This window comes from Pleurodeles waltl, chromosome 3_1, assembly GCF_031143425.1.
Source record: "Pleurodeles waltl isolate 20211129_DDA chromosome 3_1, aPleWal1.hap1.20221129, whole genome shotgun sequence".
Lineage (NCBI taxonomy): Eukaryota > Metazoa > Chordata > Amphibia > Caudata > Salamandridae > Pleurodeles > Pleurodeles waltl.
This window is the reverse complement of record NC_090440.1, coordinates 1,347,229,635-1,347,245,686: the sequence shown is the minus strand read 5'-3', so window position 1 is coordinate 1,347,245,686 and position 16,052 is coordinate 1,347,229,635. Positions and strand designations below refer to the sequence as shown.

General features: G+C 44.3%; 1 protein-coding gene across 2 annotated transcripts in view; it reads left to right on the top strand.

Moving 5' to 3' along the window:
* The window catches only part of HYOU1 (hypoxia up-regulated 1), a 275,150-nt gene that overhangs the window by 149,797 nt on the left and 109,301 nt on the right, over window positions 1–16,052 (top strand). For both annotated transcript variants that reach the window (XR_011201534.1, XM_069224805.1), the window contains exons 18-21: window positions 14,471–14,652; window positions 14,789–14,876; window positions 15,013–15,135; window positions 15,635–15,768. Coding sequence is in view for 1 of the 2 variants with exons in the window: in XM_069224805.1 (XP_069080906.1) it covers window positions 14,471–14,652; window positions 14,789–14,876; window positions 15,013–15,135; window positions 15,635–15,768 (527 nt within the window). In the remaining variant the exon portion in view is untranslated. The remainder of the gene's footprint in view (window positions 1–14,470; window positions 14,653–14,788; window positions 14,877–15,012; window positions 15,136–15,634; window positions 15,769–16,052) is intronic.

Sequence of the window (16,052 nt, the reverse complement as noted above, 5' to 3'; positions counted from 1 at the left end):
CACCACCGAACACACAGGGGCAGGATATTTCCGCCATCTCAGACATCTTAGAGTAAGATTACCTCTGTCTCCACAAACGAGGAGGCTGGGCTGTCTGGATTCCTAGCAGCACAGCTACCTCCCACTCTAGAGACTGCCATCCAGTGAAACTGGTGACCAGTGCATAGAGGAAATTTAGTGCAGAAGGCAAACCCCAGCATGCCTTAGTCCCAAGAGACTCATACCTCCAAAGTGAGGTTGTATTTAAAAAAAAAAAAAAAAGGGGAAAAAAAGCCAAGGCTGAGCACCACTCATGCAGGAGTCTAGCTCAGTGTATGGAGTCGAGTTTAGGCCAGCTACATGCTTTGTGGATGCCTCAGTGTCTAGCTGGCACAGACAAAAGTCTTCGGACAATACCAACCCTCCAGCCATGGGTATCGAGCCCCAGCCTATTATAGACATTTAACACCAACACATGAAGACTGCACTGATGCCTACGTCAGCACTCATTCACATGACCTCTTTTACACTGAAGCCCTCCTCAGCTTCAAAACCTCCCATGATTTGAAGGGAAAGGTGAAACGTAGACCTCGGGTGAAAAGGACAGAGGCCCCAATCTTGGAGAGGCCTCAATTAGAGTTGGACACTAGGCAAAATACACCTCCTACACAACCCTGTCACAGGCAAGATCTCTGCAAAACAACATTCACTGGCTTTCTCCACAGCCAACTTCAGAGCCAATTCCTCAGAAAAGAAAAAACTCTGATTGGTAGTCTTGTTCCAACCCACCTCCCCAGAACAAAAACCTGAGGCAGAGTGGCCCTGCCAGTAGGCCTGTACATTTGCCACATAGCCCACTACTACCACTTCCACCTCTTCTGCTACCACCCGCTTGTGAACCACTCCTCCACTAGAGGCAACTGAGGTGTCGCCCTTCTCCAGTTCTCACCAAAGCGGCCCCTTGGTGCCTTCTACCCATAAAACTAGCTCGAAGGTGAGGGTCCCACCAGTGGCACCTGAACATCTGCAGTCAGCCCCTCTGTAATCCAGACTTGAATAGTTATTCGGAAAGGGTCTCTCCCCCTACACTACAGTAACCTACAAGGTATTCCATATAGCTGGAAGCTTTCACGAGGTTGACCTGTTGTCACCCTAGAGAAGAAGGATATCCTGCTGGGGAAATGCCAATTCCAAGCGCACAGTGCAGTTCTCTTACCTTGCTCAAAGTATGTGAAAATCCAGCACGGACAACTTTAAAGAGCCTTTCAAAGATAGAGGTGTTAGGAGTTAACACGTCATGAGTAATATAATATATGGGATCATTAGCAGTGCGTGGCAGAGGCTCAAGTTATAGTTGACGCACTAAGCTAGAACTGGTAAATATCAGTGGTTTTTTGATTTTTAAATGTTGGGTTTATCTTATTTCAACACCCACACTGGACAGTCACTTTAACCTTAGTTATTTCAGTGAATTTCAAGGAGATTTTTAATGTAAACTAAGATCTTTTTAGCATATTTAACTGTAACGTCACATTAACTTTTTTTTTTTAGAGAGAATATATTCATGAAGATAATGAACGTGTGTAAATGTTTGAATTTAAAATGAGGGAGCTGTTAAGCAACAGAGAAGGATGGGTAGGTTGAGTAAACTGACATGGAAAGGGGATGATATACTTTTGCAGACATCGCTCTCCAACTGTTTTTAGCGCTTTTAAAAATAAATTTTTCACAGGGAAAATTTACATTGGTACACACCACTATTCTTTAAATTAGTATAGTACACCAACAAATATTTATTTTGAGTAAAATCTGTTATCACCCTTCATATGTGGGCGGTTTTGTAAAAGCAGGCACTCACTACAATGCGTTTCAATGTGGACCATGTCCCCAGAGTCCTGCAGGGGTTAAATTATGCTGTGCATATCCTGATATATATATATATATGTGTGTGTGTTCGGTGGCATGTGTAGCTGCAGATACACATGCTGTGTATTATCAAACCATCTAGTGTTGGGCTTGGAGTGTTACAAGTTGTTTTTCTTAGAAGTCTTTTCTAGTCACGAGACCGAGGGACTCCTCCCTTTCGGCTCCATTGCGCATGGACGTCGACTCCAATCAATGGCGGATCGCAAACTCACCAGAAACGTGCCCAGCAGGTCGTGGAAGAAGGACAAGCAATATCCCACAACCAAAATGGTCCACATTAGACTCGGCAGACACGGCAGCACGAACGGTCAACAATGCGGTAACCATTCGCAGGCATGCATGGTTACGAAGCTCTGAATTCAAGCCAGAAATCTAAGAGGCAGTGTTGAACATGCCTTCTATCCAAGAACAATTGCTTGGGCCGGAAGTGGACACAGAATTGAAAAATTAAAGGAGGACACGGGCGCGCTTTACTCCCCACAGGGTAGAGGCACATTTAGAAAGCCACAATTTAGCGGGGGGTTTCGAATGCAAACACCAGAGCCTTCCACCTCGCAAACCAGACCCACCTATCAGGCACAATACCAGAGGGGAGGGTTTCGTTGCTCATATAGAGGAGGACAATTCCCAAGAGGAAGGGGAAATTTCCAGACACCTAAAACAAGCCAAACCAAGCAGTGACTTCAATGTCACAAAACCCCAACACTTAACACCAGTGGGGGGGGGGGGGGGAGAATTGCCGCATACTATCAGAACTGGACACACATTACCACAGACGCATGGGTCCTAGCCATTATCCAACATGGTTATTGCATAGAATTTACAAATTTCCCGCCAGATGTGCCCCCAAGGGCACACAATATGTCCAAACACTTAGACCTATTACAAATAGAGGTCCAAGCACTATTAAAAAAAACAGGCAATAGAATTAGTACCCAGCAATCAGAAAGGAACAGGCGTCTACTCACTAGATTTCCTAATTCCAAAGAAGGACAAAACGTTAAGACCTATCTTAGACCTCAGAACACTGAATCGCTTCATCAAATCAGACCACTTCCACATGGTAACACTTCAAGACGTGGTTCCCTTACTAAAAAAGGAGTACTACATGTCAACATTGGATCTCAAGGATGCGTACTTTCACATACCCATCCATCCTTCTCACAGAAAATACTTAAGGTTTGTGATACACGGCGTACACTATCAATTCAAAGTGTTATAGTTCGGGATAACAACAGCCCCAAGGGTATTCACAAAATGCCTTGCAGTAGTAGCTGCTCACATAAGGAGACAGCACATGCACGTATTCCCATACTTAGATTCTTCACACGCAATACGTTATAGAAACTCTACACAAACTAGGGTTCTCTAAATTACCAGAAATCACATCTGCAGCCATCCCAAATACAACAATACTTGGGAGCAACACTCAACACACAAAAAGCAATTGCCACTCCAAGTCCACAAATGGTCCAAGCGTTCCTAAATAGAACATCAACAAAACAGTCAAACCAACACTACCCAGTAGGGTTTGTAATGAAACTTCTAGGCATGATGTCTACTTGCATAGCCATTGTCCCAAACGCAAGATTACACATGCGGTCCTTACAACAGTGCCTAGCAAAACAATGGACACAAGCACAGGGTCAACTCCAAGATCTAGTGTTGAACGACCGCCAGGCACACTTCTCGCTTCAATGGTGGAACCCTATACATTTTAACCGAGGGCGGCCATTCCAAGATCCAGTGCCTCAAGATGTGATCACAACAGGTGCTTCCATGATGGGGTGGGGAGCACACCTCAACAAGCACAGCATACATGATCAATGGGACAATCAACAAAAACAACTTCACATAAATCATTTGGAATTGTTAGCTGTGTTTCTAGCATTAAAAGCATTTCAACCACTAGTAGCCTACAAACCCATTCTTGTCAAAACCGACAACATGACAACAATGTATTATCTCAACAAACAAGGAGGGACACACTCGTCACAACGGTGTCTCTTAGCACAAAAAAATTGGCATTGGGCAATTCACAATCACAATCACATTCGCCTGATAGCACAATACACCCCAGGCATTCACAACCAGTTAGCCGACATTCTCAGTCAATCACCAGCAAACTCACGAATGGGAAATTCATCCCCAGATCCTACAGGATCACTTCCTACGCTGGGGAACACCAAAAATAGACCTATTTGCAACAAAAGAAAACGAAAAATGCCAAAACTTTGCGTCCAGGTACCCACAACCTCAATCCAAGGGCAATGCGCTATGGATCAGTTGGTCAGGGTTATTTGCTTACGCTCCCCCCCCCCCCCTCCCCCCCCCTCTCCCACTCATTCCTTATCTGGTCAACAAACTAAGTTTAAAAAAAAAACTCAAACTAATACTCATAGCACCAACCTGGTCTCGCCAACCATGGTACACAACACTGTTGGACTTATCAGTAGAACCTCACATCAAGTTACCAAACAGACCAGATCTGTTAACACAACACAAACAGATCAGACACCCGAATCCAGCATCGTTCAGTCTAGCAATCTGGCTCCTGAAGTCTTAGAATTTGGACATTTAAACCTTACACAAGAATGTATGGAGGTCATTAAACAAGCTAGAAAACCTACAACAAGACATTGTTACGCAAACAAATGGAAAAGATTTGTTTACTACTGCCACACTAATCAGATCCAACCACTAGATGTGTGGAAGCAAAGGACATTGTAAGCTACTTATTACACTTACAAAAGTCTAATCTAGCATTCTCTTCCATTAAAATACATCTCACTAAAATATCTGCCTATCTGCAGATTACACATACAACATCGCTTTTTAGAATCCCAGCCATCAAAGCATTTATGGAGGGACTAAAAAGAATCTTACCCCAAGGACACCACCAGTACCTTCGTGGAACCTTAATATTGTATTAACACGACTCATGGGACCACCATTCGAACCCATGCACTCTTGTGATATGCAATATTTAACTTGGAAAGTAGCCTTTCTAGTAGCTATCACATCACTTAGAAGAGTAAGTGAGATACAAGCATTTACTATTAAAGAACCCTTTATACAAATACATAAACATAAAGTGGCTCTCCGTACAAATCCCAAATTTCTACCAAAGGTCATATCACCATTCCACCTAAACCAAACCGTGGAACTCCCAGTCTTCTTTCCACAACCAGACTCAGTAGCCGAAAGAGCCTTACATACATTAGACATAAAGAGAGCACTAATGTACTACAATGACAGAATAAAACAATTTCGTAAAACAAAACAATTGTTCGTAGCCTTCCAAAAACCTCATGCAGGGAATCCTATATCCAAACAAGGCATTGCCAGATGGATAGTTAAATGTATTCAAACTTGCTATATTAAAGCAAAAAAAGATCTACCTATTACACCAAGAGCACATTCCACTAGGAAAAAAGGCACCACAATGGTTTTTCTAGGGAATGTACCTATGACAGAAATTTGTAAGGCAGCCACCTGGTCTACGCCTCATACATTCACTAAGCATTACTGTGTAGATGTGTTTGCAACGCAACAAGCCACAGTAGGACAGGCTGTATTAAGAACATTATTTCAGACAACTTCAACTCCTACAGGCTAAGCCACTACTTTTTAGGGGAGATTACTGCTTATTAGTCTATGCACAGAATGTGTATCTGCAGCTACACATGCCATTGAACGGAAAATGTCACTTACCCAGTGTACATCTGTTCGTGGCATGACACGCTGTAGATTCACATGCTCCCCCCACCTCCCGGGAGCCTGTAGCCGTTATTAGTTGAATGAAAATTTTAAATTTGTAAATAAATATTATTTTAATACACATTGGGCCTGATTACAACTTTGGAAGAGGTGTTAATCCGTCCCAAATGTGACGGATATACCACCAGCCGTATTAAGTTCCATAGGATATAATGGACTCGTAATACAGCTGGTGGTATATCCGTCACATTTGGGATGGATTAACACCTTCCTCCAAAGTTGTAATCAGGCCCATTATGTACATACATACCTACTCCATTACATCGGCACATCTAGTATATTCACAACTCCTACCTCACCCTCTGCAGGGAAAACAATCTAAGATGGAGTCGATGCCCATGCGCAATGGAGCCGAAAGGGAGGAGTCCCTCGGTCTCGTGACTCGAAAAGACTTCATCGAAGAAAAACAACTTGTAACACTCGGAGCCCAACACTAGATGGCAGGATAATGCACAGCCTGTGAATCTGCCTTTTGGGATAGATGACCTCCTGTAATGCTGTTATCTGTCTCTCCATGCTGCACATGACCCCTCCTCCTCAGTGTCTCAGTGATCTCAAGTGGAGGGTTACTTAAAAGATCTAGTGATGATATAGACAAAGGTGCACTGTTCTCTATATTGTGGAAATTCAACAACTTGGTGCAGGCCAAGTTCCACATGACCTTTAAAAAGACTCCTCTCTGATCGGATGGGATGCACATCTCCACAAATTCACAGTCCAGGGGATGTGGCCTTCTCTGCATCAGGGTTCCCACTACAATTCTGTAGAATTGCTTACAATCCACCTAGCCCTCATAGTCTTTCTACAAGTCATTTAGGGCAAGGTAGCCCTTCTCAGGGTGAACAACATGACCTCCATATAGTAGATTTCGAAGTAGGGTGCCAGACACTTCCCTCATCTCTCGTTTAGCGCAGAGGATATGGCTCTGGGCTATCTGCCATGGTGTTCATCTCATGGTGTTGCACCTCCTGAAGGAAGGCAACAATTGTGTGGACCTGCTCAGCAGCACATGTCAGCAAATACATGAGCAGGAACTCCACTCCCAGGTTCATTACATGTCCTTCCAGCGTTAGGGCTCCCCAATTTGTTTGCCACCCAGAAATTCCAGAATGTCCAAACTTTGCCGCAAGGTTGCCACATCTACATTCCAGTTAATCCATAGTGCACTGCCCATGGTCAGGGATACTTAGTTTTCCACCTCTCCCGTTACTTCCCTTCATGGTGAAGAAACTCAGGCAAACGTCACTAAACCTCATCATAGAAGCATCAATCTGGGTCAGATAGACTTCGTACACCTCCTTCTGGAAATGTCACTCATTCTGTACGAGAGACTGCCTTTTTCATGCAGAGGCAAGGTTGGTCAAGGCATCCAGAACCTGGTCACCTCAGCCTTGCATTCTGGCACCTGAGGTCCTAGAATTTGGGTACTTTGATCTTTCACGAGATAATTTGGCTATTTTATAGGAGATCTCTCATCCCAAAACTCAGGCCTATTGTGCGGCGGAATGAAAGAGGTTTGTTAATTACTGCACCTCCTTTAAAAAATATAAAAAAAATTGATTCCCTCAAGCTTTCCATCCAGGATATCCGTGCCTACTCTACATCTTAAACTCACAAAAGGCAAGTCTTTCCAACACTTATAACTTTAGCTCTAATCGTATGCATTCAGACCTCTTATCACAAGGAAAAAATGGTCTGTTGGCTACTATCCAGGGCACATTCCATCCACATAAAGGCACTATGGCCTTCATAGGGGCGACCCCGCTAGTGGCTATCTAGTCAACACCACACACCTTTAGTAAGCATTATTATGTCACCATCTGAACCCGTCAACAAGCTGCAGTGGGCCAGACAGTGTTAATGATGTTATTACAGATCTCTTCATTATCCACATGCTAGTCACCACTTTCTAGACAGTATATCTATGCTGCTTTACAGTCTGTTAAATATGTTTAACTGCAGCTGCGCATGCTACAACTTGAAAATGCAATTTACCCTCATCTGCTTGTAACATCTAGTGATCTAGATTCACATGCACTCACTCATTTCCAGCGTGTTTTTTTTTTTTTTTGTGCAGCTCTTTCACTGTCATTATTTTCCACTGCACATTGTGCTTCATGCACCCTACAGTTTGCTCACACTCCATACATACACACTAGGTGAAAACAATCTAACATGGATTCTGTGCCCTTGCACAATGTACTACAAGAGTCACTCGAAAGACATCTTTGAAGGAAAAACAACTTGTAGACAGCTGAGCCCAACAGTAGATAGCAGAAGTATGGTAGCCATGTGAATCGACAGCACAACAAGCTAAGAACAGATTATTACAGGTTATATAGAATTGTCCTTTTCCATATACCCGTACCTTTTTCTCAGTGGGTCACTCAGTCATTTGGATTTTGTAATACACACTTTTCAGCACCAGATTAATTTGATCTCTCAAATGGGTGATCTAGACGTCTACCCCAGTTCTCTTACTTTGTGGCTAGTTGTGAAGATTGAGTGGAGCTATGCAGTTACCTTCTGTTTTCCTTCAGGAGTGGCAGACTTTGCCTTAGCTGCCTGGAAACCCACCATGAATACCATTAATGCGGTCTATTGGAATACATTTGCTAATTGGTTCCAGTGAAAAGGTTTGCATCGGTTCTGCTCTCACCTGTCTGATGTTTTGCACTCTTATGCAACAGGGTTTTGTAACTGCTCCAGTTAAAGGCTGTCTCATTGTTCTTCGTGTGTCTCCTTGACCAGCTTTCTTTACGCAGGTCACCCTTTTTGGCACATTGTCTGAAAAGTCTGATTTATTTTCTCTTATTCTGGTCATTGTCCCACTGTGGGATTCCTCATTGTTTCTGTAATGCAAAATTTTCCCTGTTCATATATTACCATGAAAACTGTTTCTTTGTGACAATTTCGGGCTGTAGGGTCCGGTATTGCCTGCCCTTTTAGTATAGCCAACATTCATAATGTTCTACCAGGATACACTGGTGCTTTCACCTCTATAATGTAGTATGTACTTTCACTTGGGCTAATCCACCTTCCTCCCTTTTCTTACGCTTTCCTACTCACCTCACAAATGTGGAGGATCAGATGCATAGACAGTATTCTAGACGTGCTGTCTCTTATTATATTGACCGCACTTGGCTAGACTGAGTGGATAACAAACTCTGTGTGATTCACTGTAGCTGAAAAGGGCAAAGTGTTAATCAAACTCACTATCATTTTGTGTTATCTGTAGCATAAAGGCCTGTTACTTTTTGATGAAGACAGACTCTGTTTGGGCTTGCATCCCAGTGATATGTACTTTGCAAGGGCTGTGTTGCAGGACTTTATTATTCAGCAGTATTCAGTCACACCTACGAGAGGGTTTTGTTGTAGGACTCCTTGGTAAGATGAATTTTGTGAAAGCTTCTATTCCAGAGGGAAGTTGTTAACTTTGGTAACAATAGGTTCGATGGCATCTGTCGCTGTAGATACACATGTTGTGCATAGCCCGCCATCTGGTGTTGGGTCGGAGTGTTACAAGTTGTTTTTCTTCGAAGAAGTCTTTCGAGTCATGGGACCGAGTGACTCCTCCTTTTGTCTCCATTGCGCATGGGCGTCGACTCCATCTTCGATTGTTTTCTTTCCGCCATCTGGTTCGGACGTGTTCCTGTCGCTCCGAGTTTCGGAACGGAAAGTTAGCTAGCTATCGGAAGATTACGTCGGTATTGTTGCGTTCGGGATCGGCTTAGATAGAATCGACACCGCATCGAAGTTTGAAGAGCTCCGGTGCCCTTCAGGGTAGCTTTCGATCCCCGTCGGGGCCTGGTCGGCCCGACCGCATGTCAAACGACGCAGATGGAACGGACCCCGTTTCGTTTCTGTCCCAAATGCCACAACAAATACCCGTATTCAGACCAACATTTGGTCTGTAACCTGTGCCTGTCGCCTGAGCACAGTGAAGAGACTTGCGAGGCCTGTCGTGCGTTCCGGTCCCGAAAGACACTCCGTGACCGTCGAGCCAGAAGACTTCAGATGGCGTCCACGCCGACAGCACACCGAGAGTTCGAGGAACAAGAGGAGGAAGAAGCCTTCTCGATCCACGAATCGGACTCCGAGGAATTCGACGATCAAAGAACTGTGAGTAAGACGTCGAAGACAACACACAAGAAAAGTGACAAGGCCCAGGGGACGCCACTGCCACCAGGCCATGGCTCGACCCATAAATTCGGTGACCGACCGTCGGCACCGAAAAAGGCCGAAACAGTGCCGAGATCGTCCGACTCCGGTCGAGATACCGGCACGCAGCCTTCTCGGGACTGAGACAGTGCTGCTGAAAAAGATCGACGCCGAGATAGCGGCGCCGAAACGGCTCGACGCCGAGACAGTGGCACTGAGGAAGATCGACGCCGAGAGGTTTCGACTCCAAAAAAGAAAAAAGTCACCTCGGAGCCGAAAAAGAGTACAGACAGGGTTTCGGTGCCAAAACGAGCCGCAACCGACCCAGTTACCGGTTCCTATTCAGAGGAGCAATCGCTGTCCTCTCAGATGCGAAAGCATAGATTTGAGGAAGAGTTGCAATCCACCGAAGTGGACCATACGCAGAAACTTATTTTCATACAGGAAGGAACAGGGAAAATAAGCACCCTTCCCCCTATTAGGAGAAAAAGGAGACTGGAGTTTCAAACAGACCAAGCACCACAAACAAAAATGGTGAAAAAGGTAACTCCGCCACCCTCTCCTCCACCTGTAACTAACGTTTCACCAGCACAAACTCCATCACATTCCCTGGCTCACACCACCGTGAGCCAAGGTGACCAGGACCAAGACGCTTGGGACTTATACGACGCCCCAGTGTCGGACAACAGTCCAGAGGCGTATCCCACAAAGCCCTCACCACCAGAAGACAGCACAGCTTATTCACAAGTGGTGGCTAGAGCGGCAGAGTTCCACAACGTAAACCTCCACTCAGAACCAGTCGAGGATGACTTCTTATTCAGCACCCTCTCCTCCACCCACAGCTCCTACCAAAGCTTGCCTATGCTCCCAGGAATGCTTCGGCACGCAAAGGAAATCTTCAAGGAGCCGGTCAAGAGTAGGGCAATAACACCAAGGGTGGAAAAGAAATATAAAGCACCTCCCACAGACCCTGTTTTCATCACCACACAGCTGCCACCAGATTCCGTCGTAGTAGGAGCAGCTCGCAAGAGAGCAAACTCCCACACATCTGGGGAGGCACCACCCCCCGATAAAGAGAGCCGCAAGTTCGATGCAGCCGGAAAGAGTCGCAGTACAGGCTGCAAACCAGTGGCAGAAGGCAGCAAATACACGTATTCCCGTATCTAGACGACTGGCTAATCAAGACCAACTCACTGATAAGGTGCTCACACCACACAAATCAGGTCATACAAAACCTCTACAAACTCGGTTTCACGATCAACTATGCAAAATCACACATTCTGCCGTGCAAAGTACAACAATACCTAGGAGCCATAATAGACACAACAAAAGGATTAGCCACTCCAAGTCCACAGAGAATTCAAAATTTCAACAAGATCATACAACGCATGTACCCAACACAGAGAATACAAGCAAAAATGATATTACAACTCCTAGGCATGATGTCCTCATGCATAGCCATTGTCCCGAACGCAAGACTGCACATGAGGCCCTTACAACAGTGCCTAGCATCACAATGGTCACAAGCACAGGGTCACCTTCTAGATCTGGTGTTAATAGACTGCCAAACATACCTCTCGCTTCTATGGTGGAACAGTATAAATTTAAACAAAGGGCGGCCTTTCCAAGACCCAGTGCCACAATACGTAATAACGACAGATGCTTCCATGACGGGGTGGGGAGCACACCTCGATCAACACAGCATACAAGGACAATGGGACGTACATCAAACAAAACTGCACATAAATCACCTGGAACTGCTAGCAGTTTTTCAAGCACTAAAAGTATTCCAACCAATCATAACTCACAAGTACATTCTTGTCAAAACAGACAACATGACAACAATGTATTATCTAAACAAACGGGGGGGACACACTCACCGCAGCTGAGCCTTCTAGCACAAAAAATATGGCGCTGGGCAATTCACAACCACGTTCGCCTAATAGCACAGTTTATTCCAGGGATCCAGAATCAACTTGCAGACAATCTCGCTCGAGATCACCAACAGGTCCACGAATGGGAAATTCACCCCCAAATTCTAAACACTTACTTCAAACTTTGGGGAACACCTCAAATAGACTTATTTGCAACAAAGGAGAACGCAAAATGCCAAAACTTTGCATCCAGATACCCACACAGGCAGTCTCAAGGCAATGCCCTATGGATGAACTGGTCAGGGATATTTGCGTACGCTTTTCCCCCTCTCCTTCCATATCTAGTAAACAAATTGAGTCAAAACAAACTCAAACTCATACTGATAGCACCAACATGGGCAAGGCAACCTTGGTACACAACACTGCTAGACCTATCAGTAGTACCCCACGTCAAGTTGCCCAACAGGCCAGATCTGTTAACACAACACAAACAACAGATCAGGCATCCAAACCCAGCATCGCTGAATCTAGCAATCTGGCTCCTGAAATCCTAGAATTCGGACACTTAAACCTCACACAAGAATGTATGGAAGTCATAAAGCAAGCTAGAAGACCATCCACTAGACACTGCTATGCAAGCAAATGGAAAAGGTTTGTTTGCTACTGCCATCAGAATCAAATTCAACCATTACACGCATCTCCAAAGGATGTAGTGGGCTACTTACTACACTTACAAAAATCGAACCTGGCCTTCTCTTCCATTAAAATACACCTCGCAGCAATATCTGCATACCTGCAGATTACCCATTCAACTTCACTATTTAGGATACCTGTCATTAAAGCGTTTATGGAAGGCCTCAAAAGAATTATACCACCAAGGACACCACCCGTTCCTTCATGGAACCTCAACATCGTCTTAACAAGACTCATGGGTCCACCCTTTGAACCTATGCATTCTTGCGAAATACAATTCCTAACCTGGAAAGTTGCATTTCTCATCGCCATCACATCTCTAAGAAGAGTAAGTGAAATTCAGGCGTTTACAATACAAGAACCTTTTATCCAACTACACAAAAATAAGGTAGTCCTAAGGACTAATCCTAAATTTTTACCGAAGGTTATTTCACCATTCCACCTAAATCAAACGGTAGAACTACCAGTATTCTTCCCACAGCCAGATTCCGTAGCTGAGAGGGCACTACATACATTAGATGTCAAAAGAGCATTAATGTACTACATTGACAGAACAAAGAACATCAGAAAAACTAAACAGCTATTTATTGCATTCCAAAAACCTAATGTAGGAAACCCAATATCAAAACAAGGTATAGCCAGATGGATAGTTAAGTGCATCCAGATCTGCTACCTTAAAGCAAAACGACAGCTGCCCATTACACCAAGGGCACACTCAACCAGAAAGAAAGGTGCCACCATGGCCTTTCTAGGAAATATTCCAATGCACGAAATATGTAAGGCAGCCACATGGTCTACGCCTCACACGTTCACCAAGCACTACTGTGTAGACGTGCTATCCGCACAACAAGCCACAGTAGGTCAAGCCGTGTTAAGAACCTTATTTCAAACTACTTCCACTCCTACAGGCTGAGCCACCGCTTTTGGGGAGATAACTGCTTACTAGTCTATGCACAACATGTGTATCTACAGCGACAGATGCCATCGAACTGAAAATGTCACTTACCCAGTGTACATCTGTTCGTGGCATCAGTCGCTGAAGATTCACATGTGCCCACCCGCCTCCCCGGGAGCCTGTAGCAGTTCGGAAGTTAGCTTAAGCTTTGTACATTTGTAAATATATTATTTAAACCTTAAATAGGTACATACTTAGTCACTCCATTGCATGGGCACTATTACTACAACACAACTCCTACCTCACCCTCTGCGGGGAAAACAATCGAAGATGGAATCGACGCCCATGCGCAATGGAGACAAAAGGAGGAGTCACTCTGTCCCGTGACTCGAAAGACTTCTTCGAAGAAAAACAACTTGTAACACTCCGACCCAACACCAGATGGCGGGCTATGCACAACATGTGAATCTTCAGCGACTGATGCCACGAACAGATGTACACTGGGTAAGTGACATTTTCATTATGAAGGATACAGGATCTTTCTGCAGATTCCTTGTTTGCCTACATCGTCCTGTGAGTCATTGCCATTATTAGTATAATCCCAAGGTATGCAATGTGTTGAACCCTGTTATTATCGCTCATTTATACCCTCCTGGTTCCTCTCGATATCCTTCTGTGGGGTGTGGGAAGAGAACAAGAAATTGATGCTAGCTTGTCAGTCTGTACCTTGATTTCCCAGTGTCAGTACATCTAAGGCAGGTCAGGTACCACCGAGTAATGTAGAGGTATTAGTGGGGAATGGGGTGGGGGGGCTTCAGATCCAGTGAGGTACTGAAAGATTCTCTTAAGATGTGGAATATGCGAAAGGCTATAGTAGCCACCAAAAATAACATTACTTTAAGGTAAGTAACTTTTATATACCTGCTTTGCACGCCACATCACATCGATAAACTAATGCACAGCAGTAAATATTCCATTGCCTTTTCTTTGAGTTAGAAACCCCCCATGCTGGTGACCCATTACTGTACACTACTAAAAGTCCTTTTTGTCAGCTAATTTTGGTGCATCTAAATTGGTCAGACCGCTGGCAGTGGCTAAGGATATGATCACTTGAACTGATAATTGCCTCAATTCACAGCCAATCATTTTTTTTCCTGGTAAGAATGCAGAGAAAGCAGACTCTGGAAAGGAAGAGGATTCAGACAAGAAAGCAGAAGAAGCAAAGGCAGAAGAGGTGAAAAAAGCCCAAAGAAAGCAGAAGCTGGTAGAAGAAATCCGTGTGGAATTGAGCGTGAACGACATTACTGACCAACTCGAGGACGAACTTAAGGCATCCATCAAGAAGTACGTTGTCATGAGAGAATCCCCAATCCCTGTCCGTCTGTCTGAACAGGGCATATGTTGCCATCTTGCTTTTAAAATCTTGAAGTATTCATACCTCTTTAGTTGATCTCAGCCTTCTCATTATACTTTGTTTCAGGCTCCAAGACCTGACAAACCGAGACTTGGAAAAAGAAGAGCGTGAAAAGGCAGCCAACAGCCTGGAGGCATTCGTCTTTGAGACACAGGTATGTGGTTAGGGAGTGCAGTGGTGTAAAATGCTTGTGTGGATTGATAACTCATCCTGTTGTTGTAAGCCTATCCTTTTTTTTTTTTTTTTTTTTTTAACCTGTTGGCGTGTTTCATCCATGTTATCTTCTTTAGGACAAGCTTCAACAGAAAGAATTCAAGTATGTCTCCACAGCAGAGCAGCGAGAAGAAATCTCCAGGAAACTGAGTGAGGCCTCCAACTGGCTAGAAGAGGAAGGCTATGGGGCAACCACCAAGGTACTAGGGGGGGAATCCTACTGATCTTTTTTTGTTTTTCTTTATTTTGGCCCTTGTGCATATAACATGAGGCAGTAAGCTTTGTTGGGCAGTTTCACTTTATCATCCAGCTTAGACTCCCTCCTGTTCACTATTTTATTTGGTGCCTTTGTGCCTGCTTCCCTCTTAAACTCTGACTCTTGGAACATCTCTGCTACTTATTGTTCTGATGGCTCTCTGTTTGTCTTGCACATCCTTCGATAAATATCAAGCCCTTTGTTTTGATGGGTTCTGTTGAGGTCCTGTTTCAGCCACAGAAATTAGTAGCACTAGTTGTAAGCACTCCATTATGGGCACTTTTCTTACAGCCTGTGCCTAGTTTTTCAGTATCTACCAAGATGATGCAAGGCATGCTTACAGCCCAGCGTCATCTACTAAAACCATAGTCTGCTTTTTCAGTGTGTGTTGCTGTAGGTTCACTGCTTTGCTCTTGGCTAACTAACTGATTTCCGGTTTGCAGGATTTAAAGGAGAAGCTGTCTGAGCTTAAGAAGCTCTGTAAAAGCCTTTTTTTTAAGGTGGAAGAGCGGAGAAAGTGGCCTGACCGCCTTTCTGCTCTTGAGAACCTGCTCAACCATTCCAGCATATTCCTCAAGTAAGTATGTATGGATGGATGGATGGATGAATTATGAGCAGCCTGTATGCTCTGATTGTGCTCGAATGATGCTCCTCTACTCTCAGCATAACAGTGACCCTTTGAATTCTTAATGAAGCCTACTCGTGCTACATGCTGTTTCCTTCCTAATTTGGGTTTGGCTTACATGATTGCTTTTACAACCTATGCAAGTTCACAAGCTGCCCTAATTGTAAAGTTAACATTGCCATAATTGTGTACCTTAGTATCCATTTTATGGATACTGTCTTGTGCCCTTTTCATTC